The sequence below is a fragment of the Scardinius erythrophthalmus genome (assembly GCF_964197995.2).
Source record: "Scardinius erythrophthalmus genome assembly, chromosome: 21".
Lineage (NCBI taxonomy): Eukaryota > Metazoa > Chordata > Actinopteri > Cypriniformes > Leuciscidae > Scardinius > Scardinius erythrophthalmus.
The window spans coordinates 4,799,042-4,819,276 of NC_138241.1; the positions used below are offsets into that span (position 1 = coordinate 4,799,042).

Here is a 20,235-nt window from a genome sequence, read left to right on the forward strand (position 1 = left end):
TGAATAACATTGATTATATTGTGTCAATGGCACCTGTCTAATATACAGTATTAGGCAGCAAGTGAACAGTCAGTTCTTGTATTTCATGATTTGGAAGCAGAAAAAATGGTCAAGCAAAATGACTCTGACAAGGGCCCTACAGTGATGGCAAGATGACTGGGTCAGAGCATCTCCAAAACAGCAAGTCTTATCCCTGGTACACTTTGTATTATTTTGAGCTGTCCTCGACGAAAGATGACCAATCGTGGTGATTTTCTGTGGTCGTGGCTCCTAAACCATGGTCCTACGTCGTACAGTTAGAGAGGTTTAAAGACGCCCTTTTCCCTAGCCACAACTGCATCCATGTTCTCCCCTTTCGCTTCTTCTTATTTCTTTTAGCGCGAATAAAGAACACAATTGCCAAAGTGTGATTCATCTTGCTATATCTGAGATCTTTGTTTACCACTTGCACATGCTGATGACATTTTATTCTTCTATACAAACTTGCATCATTCAATACGTGTCATCATCGTACAGTCTACATACATGTCGTACACAAGTTTATTATATCCATGTCGTACAGTATGATTTGTAATGATATTATAGGATTGCCGAAATCGCACAGTCTGTAGCAGGCATTATGGGGGTTTCCCCAGTATTCAGTGGTTGGTTCCTACCAAAATTAGTGCAACAAAGGACAACCGGTGAACTGGCATCAGGGTCATGGCTCAATCATGCACAAGGGGAGTGTCAGAACTGGTCAAACAATCCAGTCCATTGAGGCCCCACTTCGCAACTTGCAGGACTTAAAGGGAACCTATTATGCAAAATTCACTTTTATAAGATGTTTGAACAAAGATGTGTGTCCATAGTGTGTGTAAACAACCAGCATACAATGGTGAAAATCCACCCAAATACTTTTTTTATAATACCCATATATCATTATCAATCTCTCAGAACAAGCTGTGTCAAATTTTCCCCCCCTCCTACATAAGAGTAGGAAACCCTGCCCAAGACTGGTGACGATCTGCGGGCATCCTAATACAGTTCCCACACGAGCACCTATACAACAGTTTATAGATTAACATGACGGTACAGGCTAGTCGATGAGATGAATAAACGTAATTTCACAACAACTAAGTTACATAAATGTATCCACTAACCATTCAGAAACGTCCATGTGCAGTCTAAAGGTGATGATACACAGGGCAACTTTGAGCAATGTTGCTGGGCAATGTTGCCGTCAACGGGCAACCAGATGAGACACAGGGACCATGACCGATCTAAATTATCCAGATAGAAATTTATTGCCCATTTTCAATGGGAAAGTGCCCAAACAACAATCGCTCGGCAAGATTGCCCAGCAACATTGCTCAAAAAGTTGCCCTGTGTACCATCACCTTAACAGTTGCAGCCTCTTCCTGAGACTGTCCATCTGTGTCTGACTCCGGTTAAAACATGTAAGGCTGCATGTAAGGCAAAACATGGTCACATTTAAAGCGTCCGCTCCTAATATCTTGGTCCCAGATACCACAGGACACACTCAGATGTCTTGTGGGGTTCATGCCTTAACACATCAGAGCTGTTTTGGCTGCATATTGGTTTTAATGTTTTGTCTGATCAGTGTACCTATGTCATAACGCTTTGATTCCTTGTGGAATGAGACTGAGTTTGATTTACATTCTGAAATGAACAGATTCTCATTCATGAGGAGGCGCCTCATTTGTTTACAAATGTTCATGTTCATTCATTTTATTCATAGACTTAAAACACTGATATTCACATTTGAAACACCATAATAAAAATTAAGTGCCACGATGTTGGTTACCACAGACAATAATCGATTGATGGTAATCGCTGGTACTTATGTATTACCTTAGAATGTTCCTTTAACATGCCTACATTTGTGTCTTATTGTTGTCAGTTGAAGCTAAGATAGAGAAGGTTCTCTGTTCTGCTCTGTCCCCTTCACAGTTCAGTGGGATGCCATGACTTTCTTCACTGAAAGTGTATTTGGACAGCTCTTCAAAATCCTCAAAAAAGAGGCAAGACCGTCCAATTTCTTTAATGGTGCAGCAGTGAGGGATTTAAAGCAGATCTTATCATTGAGACTTTTTTTTTCCACTCCTGTAGAAACTTCCCATAGACCAGGGCATGGAGCTGCTGCAGATGGTTGTAAACTCTGAGACAAGAGATCCTCTCATTCTGTACTATGTTCTTACCATCATATCCACTCTTTTTCCCTTCGTCAAACACCAACCTCACTTCCTGCCTCAAGTACTCTATAAGGTAAGAGATATAATCTGGTGTTTCAAAATTGTAAAGCATTAAGGTTCGGTCATATTTACTGTTGGACGGCAACATTTTGCACAGGAATCTGCACGATCAGACGTTTTGCTTAAAGGAGAACTCCGGTCAATTTTAACATTGAGCTCATTTTTTTGTAAATTTGGAGTGCTGTCAATACAGAGAACAACGACAAAAATCGGTGTTGCCTACATCATGTTATCCTCACACATCTTACAGTATATTCTACAGTAAAAACTATACCCAAATCTAGTCAACAAAATGTTGTCTTTCATATTTCGCCTGACTGTAACGTTGTCTTTATGAAATATTAGGGCATATAAATGTTCATTTGCAGTTTAATACGTTGCTTATACAAATAGCCTACATTTTATTTCAACATATTTCAGTAATTTTTTACTCGTCTTAGTATAGCAATACAGTTTGCTAAAACATGATCATTCATTCACACACACGATTTAAATTTAAACTGTCTTTTGCGAGCTGTGGTAAACAGCGCACATCTCTGCTGTTCATTCATTCATAAACAGAAACCCGATTCACGTGAGCAGGGAAAAAAGCTTACTACTGTATTCCTCAGCTCAGTCTGATCCTTGCTCCTCGAAATACCCGCACTTCTGAGGGACATTTTCCATTATTATTATTCCTCACAGCGCTGCGAGACGGTGTAAACAAGTAATGTTCTGAATAAACTTGTGTTTTCTCGAGCTGATGGGGGCGTTCACAGGTTTGCGTGGATTGCCTCAGCCATTTGCGTTTGAATAGCGCGCGCTCTCCGTGGGCGGAGTCGCATTACATTTGAATCAGCTGTAATGAGCTCGACTGGAATCGCTCTCTTTTAATACAGATTTCACAAGATGAGAATATTTGTTTTTTATATAAATTACTTCATTTAAAAGAAGAGAATTCAAGCTTCATGCCTGTGTGTCTGTATGTCTGTTTGACTGTTATTGTTCATTTTCGGACGCGTTTCAGAATGGACTACACTGACAGAGAAGGCAGAACTCGCTTCGTGTTTATTTTTCTTTATTTGGCAAAAAGCACAACACTTTGTTTTTATTGTGAGTGTACACAAAAATAATACACATTTAACAGAATCGATTGATGTATTAAACTCCCATGGAAAATCAAAGTCAACAGAGTATTTATGAGTTTCTTTTACACTGATAAAAAAAAAAGCGAGCTGGTATTGCCGGCGATACCGCCGACCTCTGGGGGTTAAGAGCGAAAAAGTTCCAAATGCAAATTTTGCTCATGTTCAAGTTGGTCACATGAATTCACCACACTGACCAACAGGAATCTGCTTGGTTTGAGCTTCTGTGTGAGAATGCTTCTTTATACATCTCTAAACTATTGAAAATGGGCTTCTTTTTTTCCGCCCGGTTTTGCTAATGTGATCACACCTTTATTGATTTGAAATGCCGAAATAAAAGCAAAATGAAAAACTAACAAGGTGAAAAGCAGTTCACCTTTAGGTATAAACATTTTTTCGTGCCCGAGATGACAGCAAAGTGCTTTGCACACACTAAAACACCATCTTAACCCCTCATTTAGGGGTGGGTGTCGAACAAATTGTAGTTTTAGGATGTTTCGTTGTTTGAGTCAAATTACTTCTTTTTTTATATATATATATACCTGTGGCTTGACATTAATGTTTTTGCTCACCAGCCCCTGTGGCTAGTGGTTTTCCAAAGTTACTAGCCACTCAGAATTTTCACTGGCCACTGGGAAAAACTGCCATATAGATATTTTTAATGTTATCTCATAATTTGGCAGCAGGTATATTAAGCTAATGCACCCACTCATACTGTTACACATGTATTTTCTTTCTCAACTGTTTACGTTTATTTAACACATACCTGACTGTGTTTATGTGAATAATCGCCAAAACCGACATTTTGACATTATTTTGTGTGTATTTTGACTAAGTGCGATAAGCAGCGAAAAATAACTCAATTTAGCACTGAGAGGCGGCTTTATGTTCGCACACTTTGGGTGTGAGCACAAAATTTGTGGGAATGAGTAAAATTATGTGCAATACGCACACTCCCACACTGAAATTCAAGCCCTGTTACACCGACAATATTCATCAGGAGTAAATGAAACGGGTGAGTGAGGGGAGGCGGGTTTGTGTGTAACTGAGCAAGAAAGCGCAGCTGGTATCATGTATCTATTGTATCTATCTGCGAAAAATGTCATCTCTCTTGCTTGTGGTGCAGTTATATACGGCTTATGATCTAGAATCAATCAATCAGTAATATGTGAGTTTGAATCTGGTTAACAATGTTTTCTAAACCCCTATATTCTCTCCCCTTCTCCCCATATTTTTTTTTGTCCTCTCTCTGCTGTTGTATTTATAAAAAGTCTAATGTCATGCATTTACATATTGTTTACCTATAGTTTTTATGTATTAATAGCCTGTATTATGTTTTATTTAGTGCATTATAGATTCGTTAAAGACCTACCAACTTATCTTTTTTCCCTTCTAAGATATTTACTGCCATCACGTTTGAATGGGTTGATGAACGCAAGGTAAGGTGCCCATTCTTGTAAACAAATCTGCATATCATTCTCTAATCAAACAGTCTTGTTGACGTTCAGTGGATGTGTTCAGGAACCTCAAACGCAACCGCTTAAGAACGTCAGAAGACATGCCTGTTCTTCCATCATTAGGATGTGTCAAGATTATTCTGACCTTATTCTGGTAAGTTAAAGCATCCAGGTACAAAAAATAGTTCTCCATAATGCAAAACATGCTATTTAATTGTAGTTATATTTTGTTCTGCTCGTTTTAATGCTGGAAAATGATATCGAAATAGATACTTTTCAGTTTGATAAAGGATTTGATATCAGCCTTAAGATGATGATATATTAGTATTCTCTTTTGATATAAACGCTAACTATAATAGATTATTTTTCATGCATTGCAGCCATGCTTCGATATGATGTATGAGCATGTGAAGAGGTTGTTCTCAAATGAGATGCTGCTGACACCGATAGAGAAGTGTGCTCTTATGGAAGCCCTGATACTGATCAGCAATCAGTTTAAAGACTATAACAAGCAGAAAGCCTTCCTGGAGGAACTCATGGCACCTGTTACTGCCCAGTGGCTGTCAGAGGAGATGAGGAGGTATGAATGGATGCTGTTACCCAGACTGGCCTTTACTGAGTTTATTAAACAGATGTTGAAATGAATGAGTGATGTGTGATCCTTCTTTTATTTCTGTGTTGTGTAGCGTGTTATGGGATCCTGCTACCTTCTTGGCATATGTTGGTGCCGAGGACCAGATGGGTATCAACAGGTCACGGGTAAGTGTGCCCTAGGGATGCATGATATATTGAAATAAGATGAATATCGCTATATGGCTTAGTGTGATTATCATATTGCTCAGGCTTCAATTTAATGAATTAAATATATGTGCTGATCAGATACAGAGTGAAACACATCATTTACACATGTAGTTCATGATACACTGTATTTTTGTGTCTCAGAGCAGCTTGGTTCATTTACCGTGAATGAGACACTTTGAGCATGTAAATGAACATACAGTGCCTTTACTCTGAAAACGGCAGTGCATTTATTTATTTGCCGGCAACCCATCAAAATGAAAGCTTGATGGTTTACCGTTTGATAATGAAGAAATCAAGACATAACTATTAGTGTTGTAATTTCAGAATAAAATATGATTCATTTTATTTTATTATTTTTTATAGTATAATATTATTATAATATTTTTCTTATTTTCTTAAAAGTATTTCATAATAATCACAATATCTGCAAGCAGCTCAAAAGAATGGGCACAAAGAAGTCATGCAAGCATGTCTGGGAGCTTCAGAGCAATGAGTGATTAAAAAATGTCTATATTATTTTAGTCAAAATGGCTTAAAAAAATCATAAATACAATCACTTGAAATATGAACAAATTGCTCATCACTTTCAACCAATAGGTGACGCTGTTACCTAATGAATGTTATGGTCAGTGTGAGGAGACAATGACACAAAAGGTTTGGTGCCAATATGCAAAAAGTTACAGCCTCAGAATCACCTTGGCATCATGCCATCAACTTTGTTTATGCATTATTCAAGAACGGTTTGTAAAAAGCTTTTTATATCTTTTTGCCAACATGGTCTGAAGATGATCTGAGATGATTTTTGGTGAAAGCAAATTTGGCATTATTGGTATCATTGTTCTTGGTATGACTCAAGGAATCATTAAAATAGGCTAAATTAATCAAGAGTTTTGAATTTCATTATAAATTTTGACCAGAAGGTCTTAATGACACATACAGTTGTTTTTTTGTTGTTGTTGTTTTACAATACGTTAATGTGTTCGTAAAATTCTGCATTTTATGACAAAATTCAAATTGGCTTATATGAGAAAACTGCATATCATTCGACTCGTTATGCTGCACTGAATCAAAAGAGTGTTGGGCAAACTGTTCAGAAGTTAGGAAAAAAATATTCTTTTATTTTAAATTAGTGGGTGGCGCTGTGCCGAAATGCTGCATGTAGCCTCAATTCATGCTTATGATGACATGTACCAATGCTCATCGTGATACGCTAAAGCGTTGCAGAGAAATAGCCTCGCACCATTTTGGCATGCTCTTCGTCAAATTCATTTTCCGCTTTTGGGTTTAGAATGGTTGGGTTTATCATAAAGCTTTTAATACCTTTTTGCCACCATAGTCTGAAGATGATGTGAGCCAATTTTGGTGCAAATCTTGTTTTAGTTTGAATTGTTTCTTGTAAAGAATAAACCCAAGTTTCAAAAAACAAAACAAAAATTCAAGTTTTTCCAGACTCGTCCAACACCGCTTTCCAGAAGAGGGCGGAGCCTTTGCTGCTCTTGCCTCGGAATACTAGTCTCTGCCAAAAACTAAAAAATCAGTTTGGTTTTAATTATCATCTCTTTCGTGGTCACGCTCATGTGACATTGCAGTTATTTATCATCATGAAAGTGTTTTATCTATATGCATTTTAAAGCTATATGCCATATCAGTCTAAACTTCTGATATATGGTTTTCTGAGCGCACACATCCGAAGCAGGCACGGAGAGAGAGCTGGATGTCATACGGCGCATCCCGTGTGCATTAAACTAATTTCTCTTTCACGTCTTATTGCGCTTTAACTGTAAAATACACACAAGATTATGTAAAAAACGTACTTGGTTACTAACGTAACCTCGGTTTTCTCTAGAAGAGGGAACGAGTACTGCGTAAAATCTTACGCTAGGGGAAAATCTCTTTTCCTCGAGATACTGAAGCCAAAAATTATCCTTAATTTTGAAATAATGTAAAACGTGTTGCGGCAGTATGCAGACATAGGCAAGACGGCTCGCGCGCCTATTGGCTGCCCTGCGGCAACTGCAGCAGCCTATCGAGAGAGGCCCTTTGTGACGTCAGAACCAATGGGGACGCTTCGCGCCCACTGCGTCACGTCCCGCCGAAACGGGGCGTGGCTTGGGCCTATAAATACAGCTCGACAGGCTGGTAGAATCTGTTTTTTCATCGCCGAAGCGAACCAGAGCGTGTTGCATGCATGGCAAAGATACGCAGTACTCGTTCCCTCTTCTAGAGAGAACCGAGGTTATGTTAGTAACCGAGTACGTTCTCTTACGAAAGGTCTCTCGTACTGCGTAATATCTTACGCTAGGGGAACACAGTGTAAAACGCCGTGTCTGCTGAAATCCAACACCAAAGTCCCAAGGGCAGGTGGCCGGGGCTCATATACTGCAGGGAGTCCAGGAAAGAGGGGCTAGAATAGCATCATTCCCATAACAAGTAGCATCCTATGAGGAGCAAGTTATATCAACTAGGGCTGGGTATTGACACAAATTTCACAATTCGATTCGATTTAGATTCACAAGCTTGCAATTCGATTCGATTACGATTACGATTCGATTCAATATCGATTATTTTGGATATCAGGTACAATACATTGCAAATTTTCTCAAGGAAAACAAATCTCTTAATGCTGTAAACCATGGGAGTCATTTGTAGCCAATAGGCTTCATTAGCCTACTATAATATTGAAGGTAAAAATTAACTGATGTATACAAACACTTAAAATACACTTTTATTTATTTTTATAATAATAAAGTTATATGAAATTCTATAAAATTTTAAATGATGGCTGTCATAAAAAACTTTCCATATTTATTCAAACATGCATTAAATATTGAAGAACATTAAAAATTATAATGAATATGTAATATGGTGCATATTTTTAACCAAATGCTCCTCAGTCCTCTGTAGAGTTAACTTTTCTAGCTGACTAACGAGTTTATGGTCAAGTCAAGTCAAGTCAAGTTTATTTATATAGCGCTTTTCACAACACAGGTTGTATCAAAGCAGCTTCACAGTAATAAATTAGAACAATACATCAATGTTTGTTTCTAGTGGAACGTCTACGTTTGGTAATGCTGATCAATAGTATCGTTGATTGATTAATTAAATTAAATATCCCCAAATATCCCCAACTGAGCAAGCCAAAGGCAACAGTGGCAAGGAACCGAATGGTCGGTTATGGTCACTGGATATGTTTTTTCTGAGGTAAATGTGACGTTACATGACATTGTTTACTAACGTCTTTGCACGGTTGAAACACTGATTGAGCGATTCCATGAGACATGATACGGACTTCGATAAGTTGTACTCTATCTTTTAACACACTTTCAGATGCTCATTCATGTTTATTTCGCGCTGTAACTGGTATTATTAAGGCGGAAGAGTTACTTCCGTTGCTTCGTTGCTTCTCTTGAGCTGAGCTGCGTCGGAGCGATCTCACGCCACAGCGCCAAAACGGTAATTATGTTTTTGAATTTCGTAAGAAAATGGACGTAATTTGAAATCTGAGACTTTGTTTCATATCAATAATAACAAAGCACAAAGATTATTGCGATTTATTGGATGGGATGTGCGCAACAATGATCCATTCATTCATCAACTGAAAACAGGATGACTAATCGATTCTTGGGATTTAAGAATCGAAATTGTTTCATAAAAATGAGAATCGATTAAAATCGAGAAATCGATATTTTTTACCCAGCCCTAATATCAACAGTGTTCCACACAGTCAGGGCGAAAGAACTCGGCCTGGGTTGGTGAATATTATGGGTCTTACACACTGCCCATAGAGTTATTTAATCGATCAGTGAGCGGTGCTTAAGCAGTTTCAGTAGTCTGAGCCGGTAGCATCGGGGCAGACAGTACTGATTTATTAGACCGAAAGCAACTTAGCCTGCAAGGTGGGAACCCCTAGGTTATAAAACCTTATAAATGTAGACGGGGAGGCCCAGCCTGCCGCCATACAGATATCCTGCAAGGCAATCCCACTAGACCAAGCCCACGACGAGGCCATGCCTCTTGTGGAGTGCGCTCTGACACCTAACTGTGTACAGCTCACTATAGTCCATCAGTAGTCATGGGCAGGGCCTACGCATTTGCGACTTCACATGCTAGAATCTGCAAACAGCTTGTTCTGAGACACTGCCTATAATTTATGGGAATTAAAAAAAGAGGAGTTGGTGGATTTTTACCATTATAGGGTGTTTGTTTACACACACTGCCGACACATTTATGTTCAAACACCATGTACAAGTGAATTTTGCATAATAGGTCCCTTTTAAGTGTAAGTAAACTGTTGGTAAATAAGTTGCATGTGTAACAGTATATTGGATCAGTGTATTCTGTCTTAAAGTGACTGCAAATCTGCTGCTGCCTGTCATTAATTGATAATGTAAATCAAACAACAAAAGACAGAGAAAATCACTCATTGCTCTTCAGTAGATTTGGAAGGATTAATCAATATTTAATTTATACAGTAAAGATTGTGTAGTGTTGTTTTATATATGATTATTTTCTGTTGATAAAAAAGTTTCTGTTTTTTATTGTTATTATTTATTGCTATAATGCTGTATTTGTTAATCTCTAAACTGTTCCTAATCACCTGTAAGAGAACAAATGGAATATGTTGCACATGTTGCTTGCCAATAAATAAGGAGTTGTCAATTCATAATACTTTCTCATCTCTTCATCTCTTTTTTTTATAATTAAAAAAACTTTAAGAATAGTAGAATAGTATAGAATAGTATTTTTTTTTTATTTCAGTGAGCAGTATCGGTGATCATATCGGCCAATTCTGCTTCCAGGTCGGTGATCGACCCCAAAAATCCTGATTGGAGTACGCTTAATCTTACCCATTAATTTCTGGTCTTGGAGACTCTTTTAATGAACTGATGAATTCAATCAGATGTGTTTAAAAATTAGTAGTGTTGGTGTGCCTCCAGGGACAGGGTTGGGAAACACTGGTCTCTAATAGATGTGAATATGAGTGGCTTTGATTGGCTTGTGTCTTTTATGGCAGATTAGTTTTTGTGTGTACACCATGCTTGGAGTTGTGAAGCGTGCTCGGTGGCCTGCTGATCCTGAGGAGGCAAAAGCAGGCGGCTTTGTGATCGGCACTACCTCTGATGGGACCCCCATCTACAGAAACCCTTGTGCAGAGCCAGTGCAGGCCCTTCTGCCCAACCTTTTGGCCCTCATCAGGTACATTAGGTCATTTCTAGAAATTTTGCTTCCAAAATAAGACATGATATGTGGAAAATAATCATGGTTGTGTATACAGTACCAGTCAAAAGTTTGGAAACATTACTATTTTTAATGTTTTTGAAAGAAGTCTCTTATGCTCATCAAGCCTGCAGTTAAAAAAAAAAAAAAAAAAAAAAAACAGTAATATTATGAAATATTATTACAATTTAAATAATGGTTCTCTTTTTTAATATACTTTAAAATGTAATTTATTTTTGTGATGCAAAGCTGAATTTTCATCAGCAAGTACTCTCACTCCTGTCTTATGATCCTTCAGAAATCATTCTAATATGCTGATTTATGATCAATGTTGGAAACAGTTGTGCTGCTTAATATTTTTTTTATAACCTGAGATACTTTTTTCAGGATTATTTGATGAATAAAAAGTTAAAAAGAACTGTATTTATTTAGAATAGAAATCTTTTGTAACAATATACACTACCGTTCAAAAGTTTGGGAACAATAACGTACTTGGTTACTTACGTAACCTCGGTTCCCTTAGAGATAAGGGAACGAGTACTGCGTTGCAAACGCTGAGGGAAAACTCCTTTTCTCGAGAATATTGAAGCCTTTATTTTAAAGCGCATTGCTGCAGCACAGGCGGGAGCATCCAGCTCGCGCGAGCGTGCTGATAGGCTGTGCTAAGGCAACTGCACAAACCAATGGCGGGTTAGCAGAGGCGCGCGAACCAATCAGGGCGCTTGGCGCTCTGCCAGAGTCGAGCTCGCGAAAGCGTGCTGAGCTCGCGAAACTGCACGTGACACAAGAGTATAAATACAGAGAAAATCCGCCATTTGACAGGTCTAATCGACTGAAGCGAAAAACACCTGATGTAAGAGAAATAGCACGGCAAGGCAACGCAGTACTCGTTCCCTTATCTCTAAGGGAACCGAGGTTACGTAAGTAACCAAGTACGTTCCCTTACGAGAACGTTCTCTCGTACTGCGTTGCAAACGCTGTGGGAACACTTTTTAAAACGCCGTGCTATTAGTCTTGTGGCCACTCTGAGTTTCCAGGGAGGCCCGGGAAAATTACAGAGTAGCCAGGATACCAAGACCAGAACATCGGGCCAAGAGATATCCAAATGAACAAAGATTTGGACCAAAGGGCCAGTCATAAGTAAAATCCACAAAACTCGAGGTGACAACCATGTGTCTGAGTCAAGACTAGTCTGGGTCCACAGAGCCAGGGTCTAGATTGAGAGAACTCGTGCCTGCAGAGCAGGGACCTCTAAGTTATAAAACCTTGCAAATGTGGACGGAACGGACCAGCCGGCCGCCGCACAAATGTCTTCGATAGGTATACCGCTCGACCAAGCCCACGAGGAGGCGATGCCTCTTGTCGAGTGAGCTCTAACACCTATGGGACAAGGGAGGCCCAGTGTGGTGTAAGCCAGAGCAATGGCCTCCACTATCCATCTAGACAGAGTGAGCTTCGTGACCGGAAGACCCTTGGTCCGGCCCCCGAAACAAATAAAGAGCTGTTCAGACTGTCTGAAAGAGGCTGAACGCTCCAGATAAACTCTCAGAGCTCTGACGGGGCAAAGCGTGTGAGCATCACTGTCCTCTCCTGAGGTAGGAAGAGCTGACAGAGAAATGACCTGGGCTCTGAACAGAGTTGAGAGCACCTTAGGAACATATCCATGTCTTGGCCTAAGGAGGACCTTAGAGTCATTGGGGCCAAACTCAAGACAGGAAGCGCTGGTAGAAAGCGCTTGTAAGTCCCCTACTCTCTTAACTGACGCCAGTGCTAATAGCAGGGCGGTTTTCAGGGAGAGGGGTTTTAGATCAGCTGACTGAAGTGGTTCGAAGGGGGGGTCCCCTAAGAGCCCGTAGAACCAGGGAAAGGTCCCAGGCCGGTACTGAAGGTGGCCGAGGCGGGTTAAGCCTTCTAGCACCCTTAAGGAAACGAACTATAAGGTCACTTTTACCTAAGGAGGATCCGGCTACCAGTACGTGAAATGCAGCAATGGCTGCCACGTACACCTTGAGCGTGGAGGGGGAGCGACCCGGACCTTTGGTACTTCACAAGTGTGTGGGTCGAGGTTCCGAGAACACTGACCATTTGAGGTGGTAGAGGCGTCTAGTAGATGGGGATCTAGCCTCCATAATAGTATTCAGGACGCCCTCTGGGAGGTCCTGGGGTACCCGTTGAGTGGCCATACATGTAGGGCCCACAAGTCTGGACGGGGATGCCAGATAGTCCTGTTCGCCTGAGCCAGGAGGTCGCATCTCACTGGAATTGGCCACGGGTCTGTTACAGACAGTTGCATCAACTCTGGGAACCAAGTCTGGGGTCGCCAGAGGGGGGCTACCAAGAGGACTGCGCACTCCGTGTTCCTGATCCGTTCGATGACCTGAGGGAGCATCGAGACCGGTGGAAACGCATAGAGGGGGAGGTTGGGCCAGTCGTGGGCCAACGCATCCCTGTTCTTTGAAAAGAAGATTGGGCAGTGACAGTTGTCTTCTGAGGCGAAGAGGTCTACTTCTGCCTTCCCGAAGACCTCCCAAAGTAGGAGAACCGTCTGGGGGTGGAGAGACCATTCCTCTGGGGGAACCTTGCCCCGAGAGAGCATGTCTGCTCCTGTGTTCAACGTGCCCGGCACGTGAGCTGCCCTGAGCGAGCGCAGGTTGGTGTGAGCCCATAGCAGAAGCTGTGTGGCTATGGCAAACAGGTTGTGGGACCTGAGGCCGCCCTGGCGATTTATGTTAGAGACCACTGACATATTGTCCGTCCGGACCAAGACGTGGTGTCCTGCCAGGTATGGGAGGAAGGTTTTAGGGCTAGAAAAACTGCTCTCATCTCGAGGCAGTTGATGTGTAGGCGTTTCTCCGAGCTCGACCAGAGGCCGGAGGCAGGCCTGCCCTCGTACAGGGCTCCCCAACCTGAGTTGGAAGCGTCTGTCGAAATAACCCTCCTTTCTGAGACCACCCCCATGCTTACGCCCTGCTGGTACCAGCTGGCATTCTTCCAAGGGGCCAGGGCTCGAATACAGCGCTGGTCCACCCTGATATTCAAGCGGCCTGAGTGCCAGGCGTGGGGTGGCACCTGAGGTGCTAGCCACAGCTGAAGAGGACGCATATGCAGTAGGCCTAGTTGGAGTACTGATGATGCTGAGGCCATCAGGCCCAGGATCCTCTGAAACGTTCTGAGGGGTACGTAAGAGCCCTCTATGAACGACGTGGCGAGCTGCTGAATTGATAGAGCACGGGCCGATGTGGGCCATGCTCTCATAAGTACGGAGTCGAGAACTGTTCCCAGGAACGTGATACGTTGGAATTCACCCTGAGCCCTAGGCATTCCAGATGGCTGAGGAGCCAGGCTTTGTGAGTATGGGACTCCGCCTCTGACTGAGTCAGTATGAGCCAGTCGTCGAGGTAGTTCAGAATGCGCATGCCCCGCTGTCTTAGGTGGGAGAGAGCTGCATCCATGCACTTCGTGAATGTAGGAGGTGCCAGTGCCAGTCCAAATGGTAGAACTGTGTACTGGTATGTCTGCCCCTCGAAGGCAAATCTCAAGAATGGCCTGTGGTGGGGGTTCACCTGGATGTGAAAGTAAGCGTCTTTTAGATCTACTGAGAAGAACCAGTCCCCTGGGCGAATCTGTGCCAGGATGTGTCTGGTAGTGAGCATTCTGAATGGCCGTGACATGAGGGCCTTGTTCAGATGTCTGAGATCTAAAATGGGTCTCAGGCCGCCGTCTCTCTTCGGGACGAGAAAGTACCGGCTGTAAAACCCTGACTCGCTTTGAGAAGCGGGGACTGTCTCGATGGCCCCTTTCGCCAGCAGACATAACACTTCGGTGCGGAGGACGTAAATCAATGTGCTCCTTACCGAGGTTTGGATAACCGCGCGAGAACGCGGGGGTCTGCGGGTGAACTGAAGCGAGTAACCGCGCTTTATGATGTTCATCACCCATTCTGAAACTCCGGGGATGGCCTGCCAAGCCAGAGCCCGAAGAGCCAGAGGAACTATCATATCTGATGACGGAACGCCCGGAGTCGGGGGTTCGACCTGACATGAACTTAAGTGAGAAGTTTTGCTCGTTTTGTGCTTTTTGTGAGTCGCTGTTAACCCTCTGGGGACCAAGAACGCGCCGGCGCGTTTTGCTCGTTTTTTTTTTTTAGCAATGAAAATAAACACTAAATGCTCTGTTAATTTTGATCTTTCATTTTCGTGTAATACATCAATCGATCCTGTTCAGTTTCTATTTTTTTTCTGTATACTCACAATAAAAATAAAGTGTTTTGCTTTTTGACAAATAAAGAAAAATTAACATGATGCGATTTCTCCCTTCTCTCTGTCAGTAAACTCCCATTTGAAACGCGTTCGAAAATGATCTATAACTCCGCGAAAATTCAGTCAAACAGGCAAACAGACCCACGGGCATAAAGCTTGAGATCGCATCTGTTAAATGAAGTCATTTATATAAAAAACAAATATTCTCAGCTTCTGTAATCTGTATAAAAAGAGAGCGAATCCAGTCGAGCTCATTACGAGATCATTCACAGTAATGTGACCACTCCCCGCAGAGCGCGTGCTATTCAAACGCAAATTCTGAGGGGTGTGAAACGCCCACATCAGCTGTAAACAAAGCGCGTCGCGATCGAGTGAGGCATAATATAGCCTACCTTTTTCCTTTGAGGAAAAGATTCCTCAGAACAGTGCTGATATGAGGAGCAATATCTCCTGATATGAGGAGCAGATCCCGCTGAGTAGTGAGGTAGGCTGTTTTCTTTTCTCACGTGTGGAATAACGTTATGGAATAACGTTAGTGTAGGCCTATGCAAACCGCAAAAAGATGAATCGCATTTCTATAATATGACTCGCCTTTCTGTGAGATGAATGTAGGGGACATATTTGTAAAGACTGTTTAGCCTAAATATGAATCGCGCGACTGTGTGTGAAAGAATAAACTGCTTTGCTATAGCCTACTGAGATGAGTAAAAATCGAATGGAATAATATTGTTATGTTGAAATAAAATGTATTTGTATAATCAACGTATTAAACTGCAAAAAAAAAAACTATTTTTGTCAAAAATAAATTCATAGACTAAGATGTTAGATGTTCCAATGTTGGCTATATTCAAACTAATGAATACATATGATAAAATGTAGGCCTATAATCTTTTTTTTTTTTATATAGGCTATATATATATAAAGAAAGAGTACAGTTGAAATATTGTTGAAATTGTAATTATTGTTGTAATTGTAACATTTTTAATAAAATAGTAAAACATATTTACAAGAGAGATGTAAGCGAAATCTTAAATGGTCTATATAAGTCTTCTAAATACATCTTTTGTCCTTCCATTGTGGCTCAGTCAGTGTCACACCTGAATGAATGGCTAATTATGCAGAGTCATTATTCAGAGTGGGTGGGACACCTTAATCTAAGGTGTAAACTACTCCTCCCCCTCGCATATTGCCTTTCCAAGCAAAACCTGTTTTACACCATTTAAATCAATGTATTTTTTTTTGTGAACGATAAAGCAAGACTATTTTTACATCATTTTAAAGCTAGAACTAAAAGGGAAAACATCCATTAGTCAAAAGTCTTGTGGACACATATTTAATATGTGTTTTGTGTTCTTAATTCAGCAACTTTCATTTTAATTTTTTCCAATAACCACGCATAAACATTATTCTCTTAAAAATACAAACATCTACATACACGTTGCTCGCATATTATGGTAGCCCTGTTTGTGCTATATAGAGTGAATTTACACCTTTGCCATTAACATGTTTATAATTAACTGAAAAAAGCACAAATGTCAAGGCATGTCAGAACATCTCAAGGACCCCAAAAACAGCTTGGTCCCCAGAGGGTTAAAACAGCGTTTGGGTGAAGGGGTGCGTGACAGGTGATGGGCCCATGTTCTGCATTTAAAACTGCTCCAACCGCCTGAACTGAAGAGGGGGCTGTGAGTAGCACTCGAGCGATCTTCGGGGCATTTTTGCCCGCGGCGGGACATTGACCCCTCTTTCTGCCGGTTAGGCCGGCTTTTTGGGCTCATGGTCGAGCGTGAGCTTCGGCTGAGGCCCCTGGCGCTTAGGGAACGGGTACCGTTTCACAGGCTTCAGGTGCTGGCTGCTTTCAGCCGCTGGGCGGGGCTGGTGAACCTGTGACACTGACCTCTCCGGCCGCGGCGTGCTCTTGGGGCGCCGTGGAGCCGTGCTGGAGCGTTTGGGGAGGAAGTGCTTCATCGCACTTGAAGCTTTCTGAGCTTCAGTGAAACGCTCTGCAAAGCCGTTGACAGATGGGCCAAAGAGACCAGATGCTGAGACGGGAGAATCGAGGAAGGCGGTTTTGTCTGCGTCCCTGGTCTCGGTCAAATTCAGCCATAAATGGCGCTTCAAAACCACCAGGCTGGCCATGTTGCGGCCTAGGGCTTGAGCAGTGGTCTTTGTGGCCCGTAGCGCCAAATCCGTAGCACGTAGCACTGAGGTCCTTAAAAGTGTCTGGTTCAGGGCCCGACTCATCCATAGAGCGGAGGAGCTTAGCCTGAAACACTTGAAGCGTCGCCATGGCATGTAGTGCAGAGGCGGCTTGACCGGCGGCAGCATAGGCGCGGCTGGCTATGGCCGAAGTAGTTCTGCACGGCTTGGATGGGTGCACCGTCTTCGACCTCCAACTACCTGCAGTGGGAGGGCATAAGTGCGCGGCGACCGCTTCCTCAAGTGGAGCCAGAGTCACATAGCCCTTTTCCTCAGCGCCGTCAACAGTGGAGAGCGTGGAAGAGGCAGATGAGCGTGTCCGCGCTGAAAAGGGCGCGCGCAAACTTTTAGTGAGCTCTTCGTAGACCTCAGGGAGAAATGGGGCGGCGCGCTGACGAGGGGCCTGTTGGCGCCCCGGCAGGTAACATTCGTCGAGGCGGCTTCTGGTGGGTTCAGCTGGGGAAAGCCAGTCGAGTCCCAGCTCGTCTACAGCGCGAGACATGACACGGAAAAGTTCACCGTCAACACTCGCTCTAGTGTCAAGACGATCAAGCTGAGAAGGGGGGCAGGGTCCGCGGAGCCCGACCACTCCTCACTCTCAGATGCCGCCATCGAGACTGCGTCATCCATGTCCTCAGCGGATCCGCCGAACGAAACCTGAGGGGCGTTGGTCGCTTCGAGCAAACAGGACTGGAGAAGAGGGCGTGGGCGAAGCACGCGGAAGGACCCGGCGTGCATTCGCTGAACTCACCGCGTTCAGGAAGCCTCTGATCGCGCCGCTTCTTCCTACGGGGCTCACGGGCGCCGAAGACGGAAGATGGGCGGGTTCACTCTCAGAAGTAGCAAGATCGAGTCTTGAACGGAGGATAGCAACTGGCATCCCGTCGCAGTGAAGGCAGCCGCCTTTAGTGAGCGCTGACTCTGCGTGCTCAGGGCCGAGACAGGCAGCACACTGTGTGTGTCTATCAGACACGTGCAGGGGAACCCCGCTGGAATCACAGATGGTGAGCGGCATTTGAAACAACGCCGCGCGCTGTGAAAACAGCGATTTGCTGTTTCTAACCCACCATTGATTTGTGCAGTTGCCTTAGCACAGCCTATCAGCACGCTCGCGCGAGCTGGATGCTCCCGCCTGTGCTGCAGCAATGCGTTTTAAAATAAATGCTTCAATATTCTAGAGAAAAGGAGTTTTCCCTCAGCGTTTGCAACGCAGTACGAGAGAACGTTCTCGTAAGGGAACTATTTTTTTTTTAAGAAATTAGTACTTTAATTCAACAAGGATGCGTTAAATTGATAAAAGGTGATGGTAACGATTTATATTGTTAGAAATGTTTTTATTTTGAATAAATGCTGTTAACGTTTTACTCATCAATGAATCCTGAAAAAAGTATTCCAAAAAAATATATTAAACAGCACAACTGTTTCCATCATTGATAATAACTGAGTATCAAATCATCATATTAGAATGATTTCTGAAGGATCATAAGACACCAAAGACTGGAGTACTTGCTGATGAAAATTCAGCTTTGCATCACAAAAATAAATTACATTTTAAAATATATTAAAAAAGAGAACCATTATTTTATTTCACAATATTACTGTTTTTTTTTTTTTTTTAACTGCAGGCTTGATGAGCATAAGAGACTTCTTTCAAAAACATTAAAAATAGTAATGTTTCCAAACTTTTGACTGGTACTGTATGTACTGTTTTTCAGCTGTCATAACAGTGTAAGTAATTGCATGTTCTTCATCCTTTCAGGACCCAAAACAGCTTGTTCTTGCCAGAGAACGTCAACCGGCTTAGCAAGACCTTTACTAGATTCTATGATGATATGGAGATAGAGAAGAACTCTGAATTGGGTAGGTTTCTATTTTGTCCTGTCCTGATACAAACACCATAATTTAGGTTTTACTTTTACTGGTTAAGTCAAGTTATATTACACTTTATATAGCAGCTTCACAGTAATAAACAGGAAAATAACAGTTACTTTTGCAGATTTCATCAGTTGAGCTGTAAAGCAGCTTTACAAAAGACAATAGTGTAATTTATTCAGCTCATCAGCAATACAGTTTAGTTCAGTAAAGGTATCAGTGTTGCAGTTTATCAATTATGAAACAATTTCAATTCAGGTATAAGCAGCTCTACACAAGACAAGTGTCATTTATTCAGTTATTATTTGATATTATTATTAAAATTGTGTTCTCATCCACTAGTGTCAGTACAATTGAATCGATGGTATTACTGAATATTAATTGTCTTTTAAAAGCCAAACCCCGGTTATCTTAAAGAAATTACTCCTGTTGTTTCCTACAGGAATTCCTCAACCAGTTTTAGATTCCTATGACGCTCCATTGTACAGAAACATTGTTGAGCTAGGCTTCTTCTCCTCACTCTACAGAAACTGGTTGGAACAATCAAGTTCAATGATTGATTTTTCTTCTTTTTTTTTTTTTTTGTTTAATAGAATATTTCTCCTCCAATAACAATAAAAGAATAACTCTTCTCAAATGGTGTAATCTACTTTCCCAATCCTGTTTACCCTTTTCTCTTTTTCTCATTTTCTTTTTAGTTACCAACTGCTTGGGAATGCTGGTCCCTGCTTGCAACAAGACTTTTATGCAATAGAAGGCTTGGCAGAGCAGATTGTTGGTTCCATCTTCATCCATCTAGACAGTGTTCCAGACCACAGGCTCCGTCCCCTAGTCCATATCCTTTGTATCAAATATATCTATATATATTTATTATTTATATATATATATATATTAGAGGTGGGCATAGATTATTTTTTTTTAATCTAGATTAATATAGATTAATTTTGAAATTAATCTAGATTAATCTAGATTAAAATGGCTCATTTGAATTCTGGCGAAGGCATTCAGAATATGTGTGCTACCCAAATAATGACTATAAAAGTAAGTCTTT

General features: G+C 41.8%; 1 protein-coding gene across 1 annotated transcript in view; it reads left to right on the forward strand.

Annotated features, from left to right (window-relative positions):
• The window catches only part of LOC308681673 (exportin-5-like), a 59,447-nt gene that overhangs the window by 17,660 nt on the left and 21,552 nt on the right, over nt 1-20,235 (forward strand). Inside the window, exons 15-24 of the mRNA XM_081350754.1 lie at nt 1,954-2,024; nt 2,113-2,268; nt 4,777-4,818; nt 4,901-4,990; nt 5,217-5,416; nt 5,523-5,595; nt 10,652-10,833; nt 19,072-19,172; nt 19,627-19,717; nt 19,883-20,028. Of these exons, the coding sequence (XP_081206880.1) occupies nt 1,954-2,024; nt 2,113-2,268; nt 4,777-4,818; nt 4,901-4,990; nt 5,217-5,416; nt 5,523-5,595; nt 10,652-10,833; nt 19,072-19,172; nt 19,627-19,717; nt 19,883-20,028 (1,152 nt within the window). The remainder of the gene's footprint in view (nt 1-1,953; nt 2,025-2,112; nt 2,269-4,776; nt 4,819-4,900; nt 4,991-5,216; nt 5,417-5,522; nt 5,596-10,651; nt 10,834-19,071; nt 19,173-19,626; nt 19,718-19,882; nt 20,029-20,235) is intronic.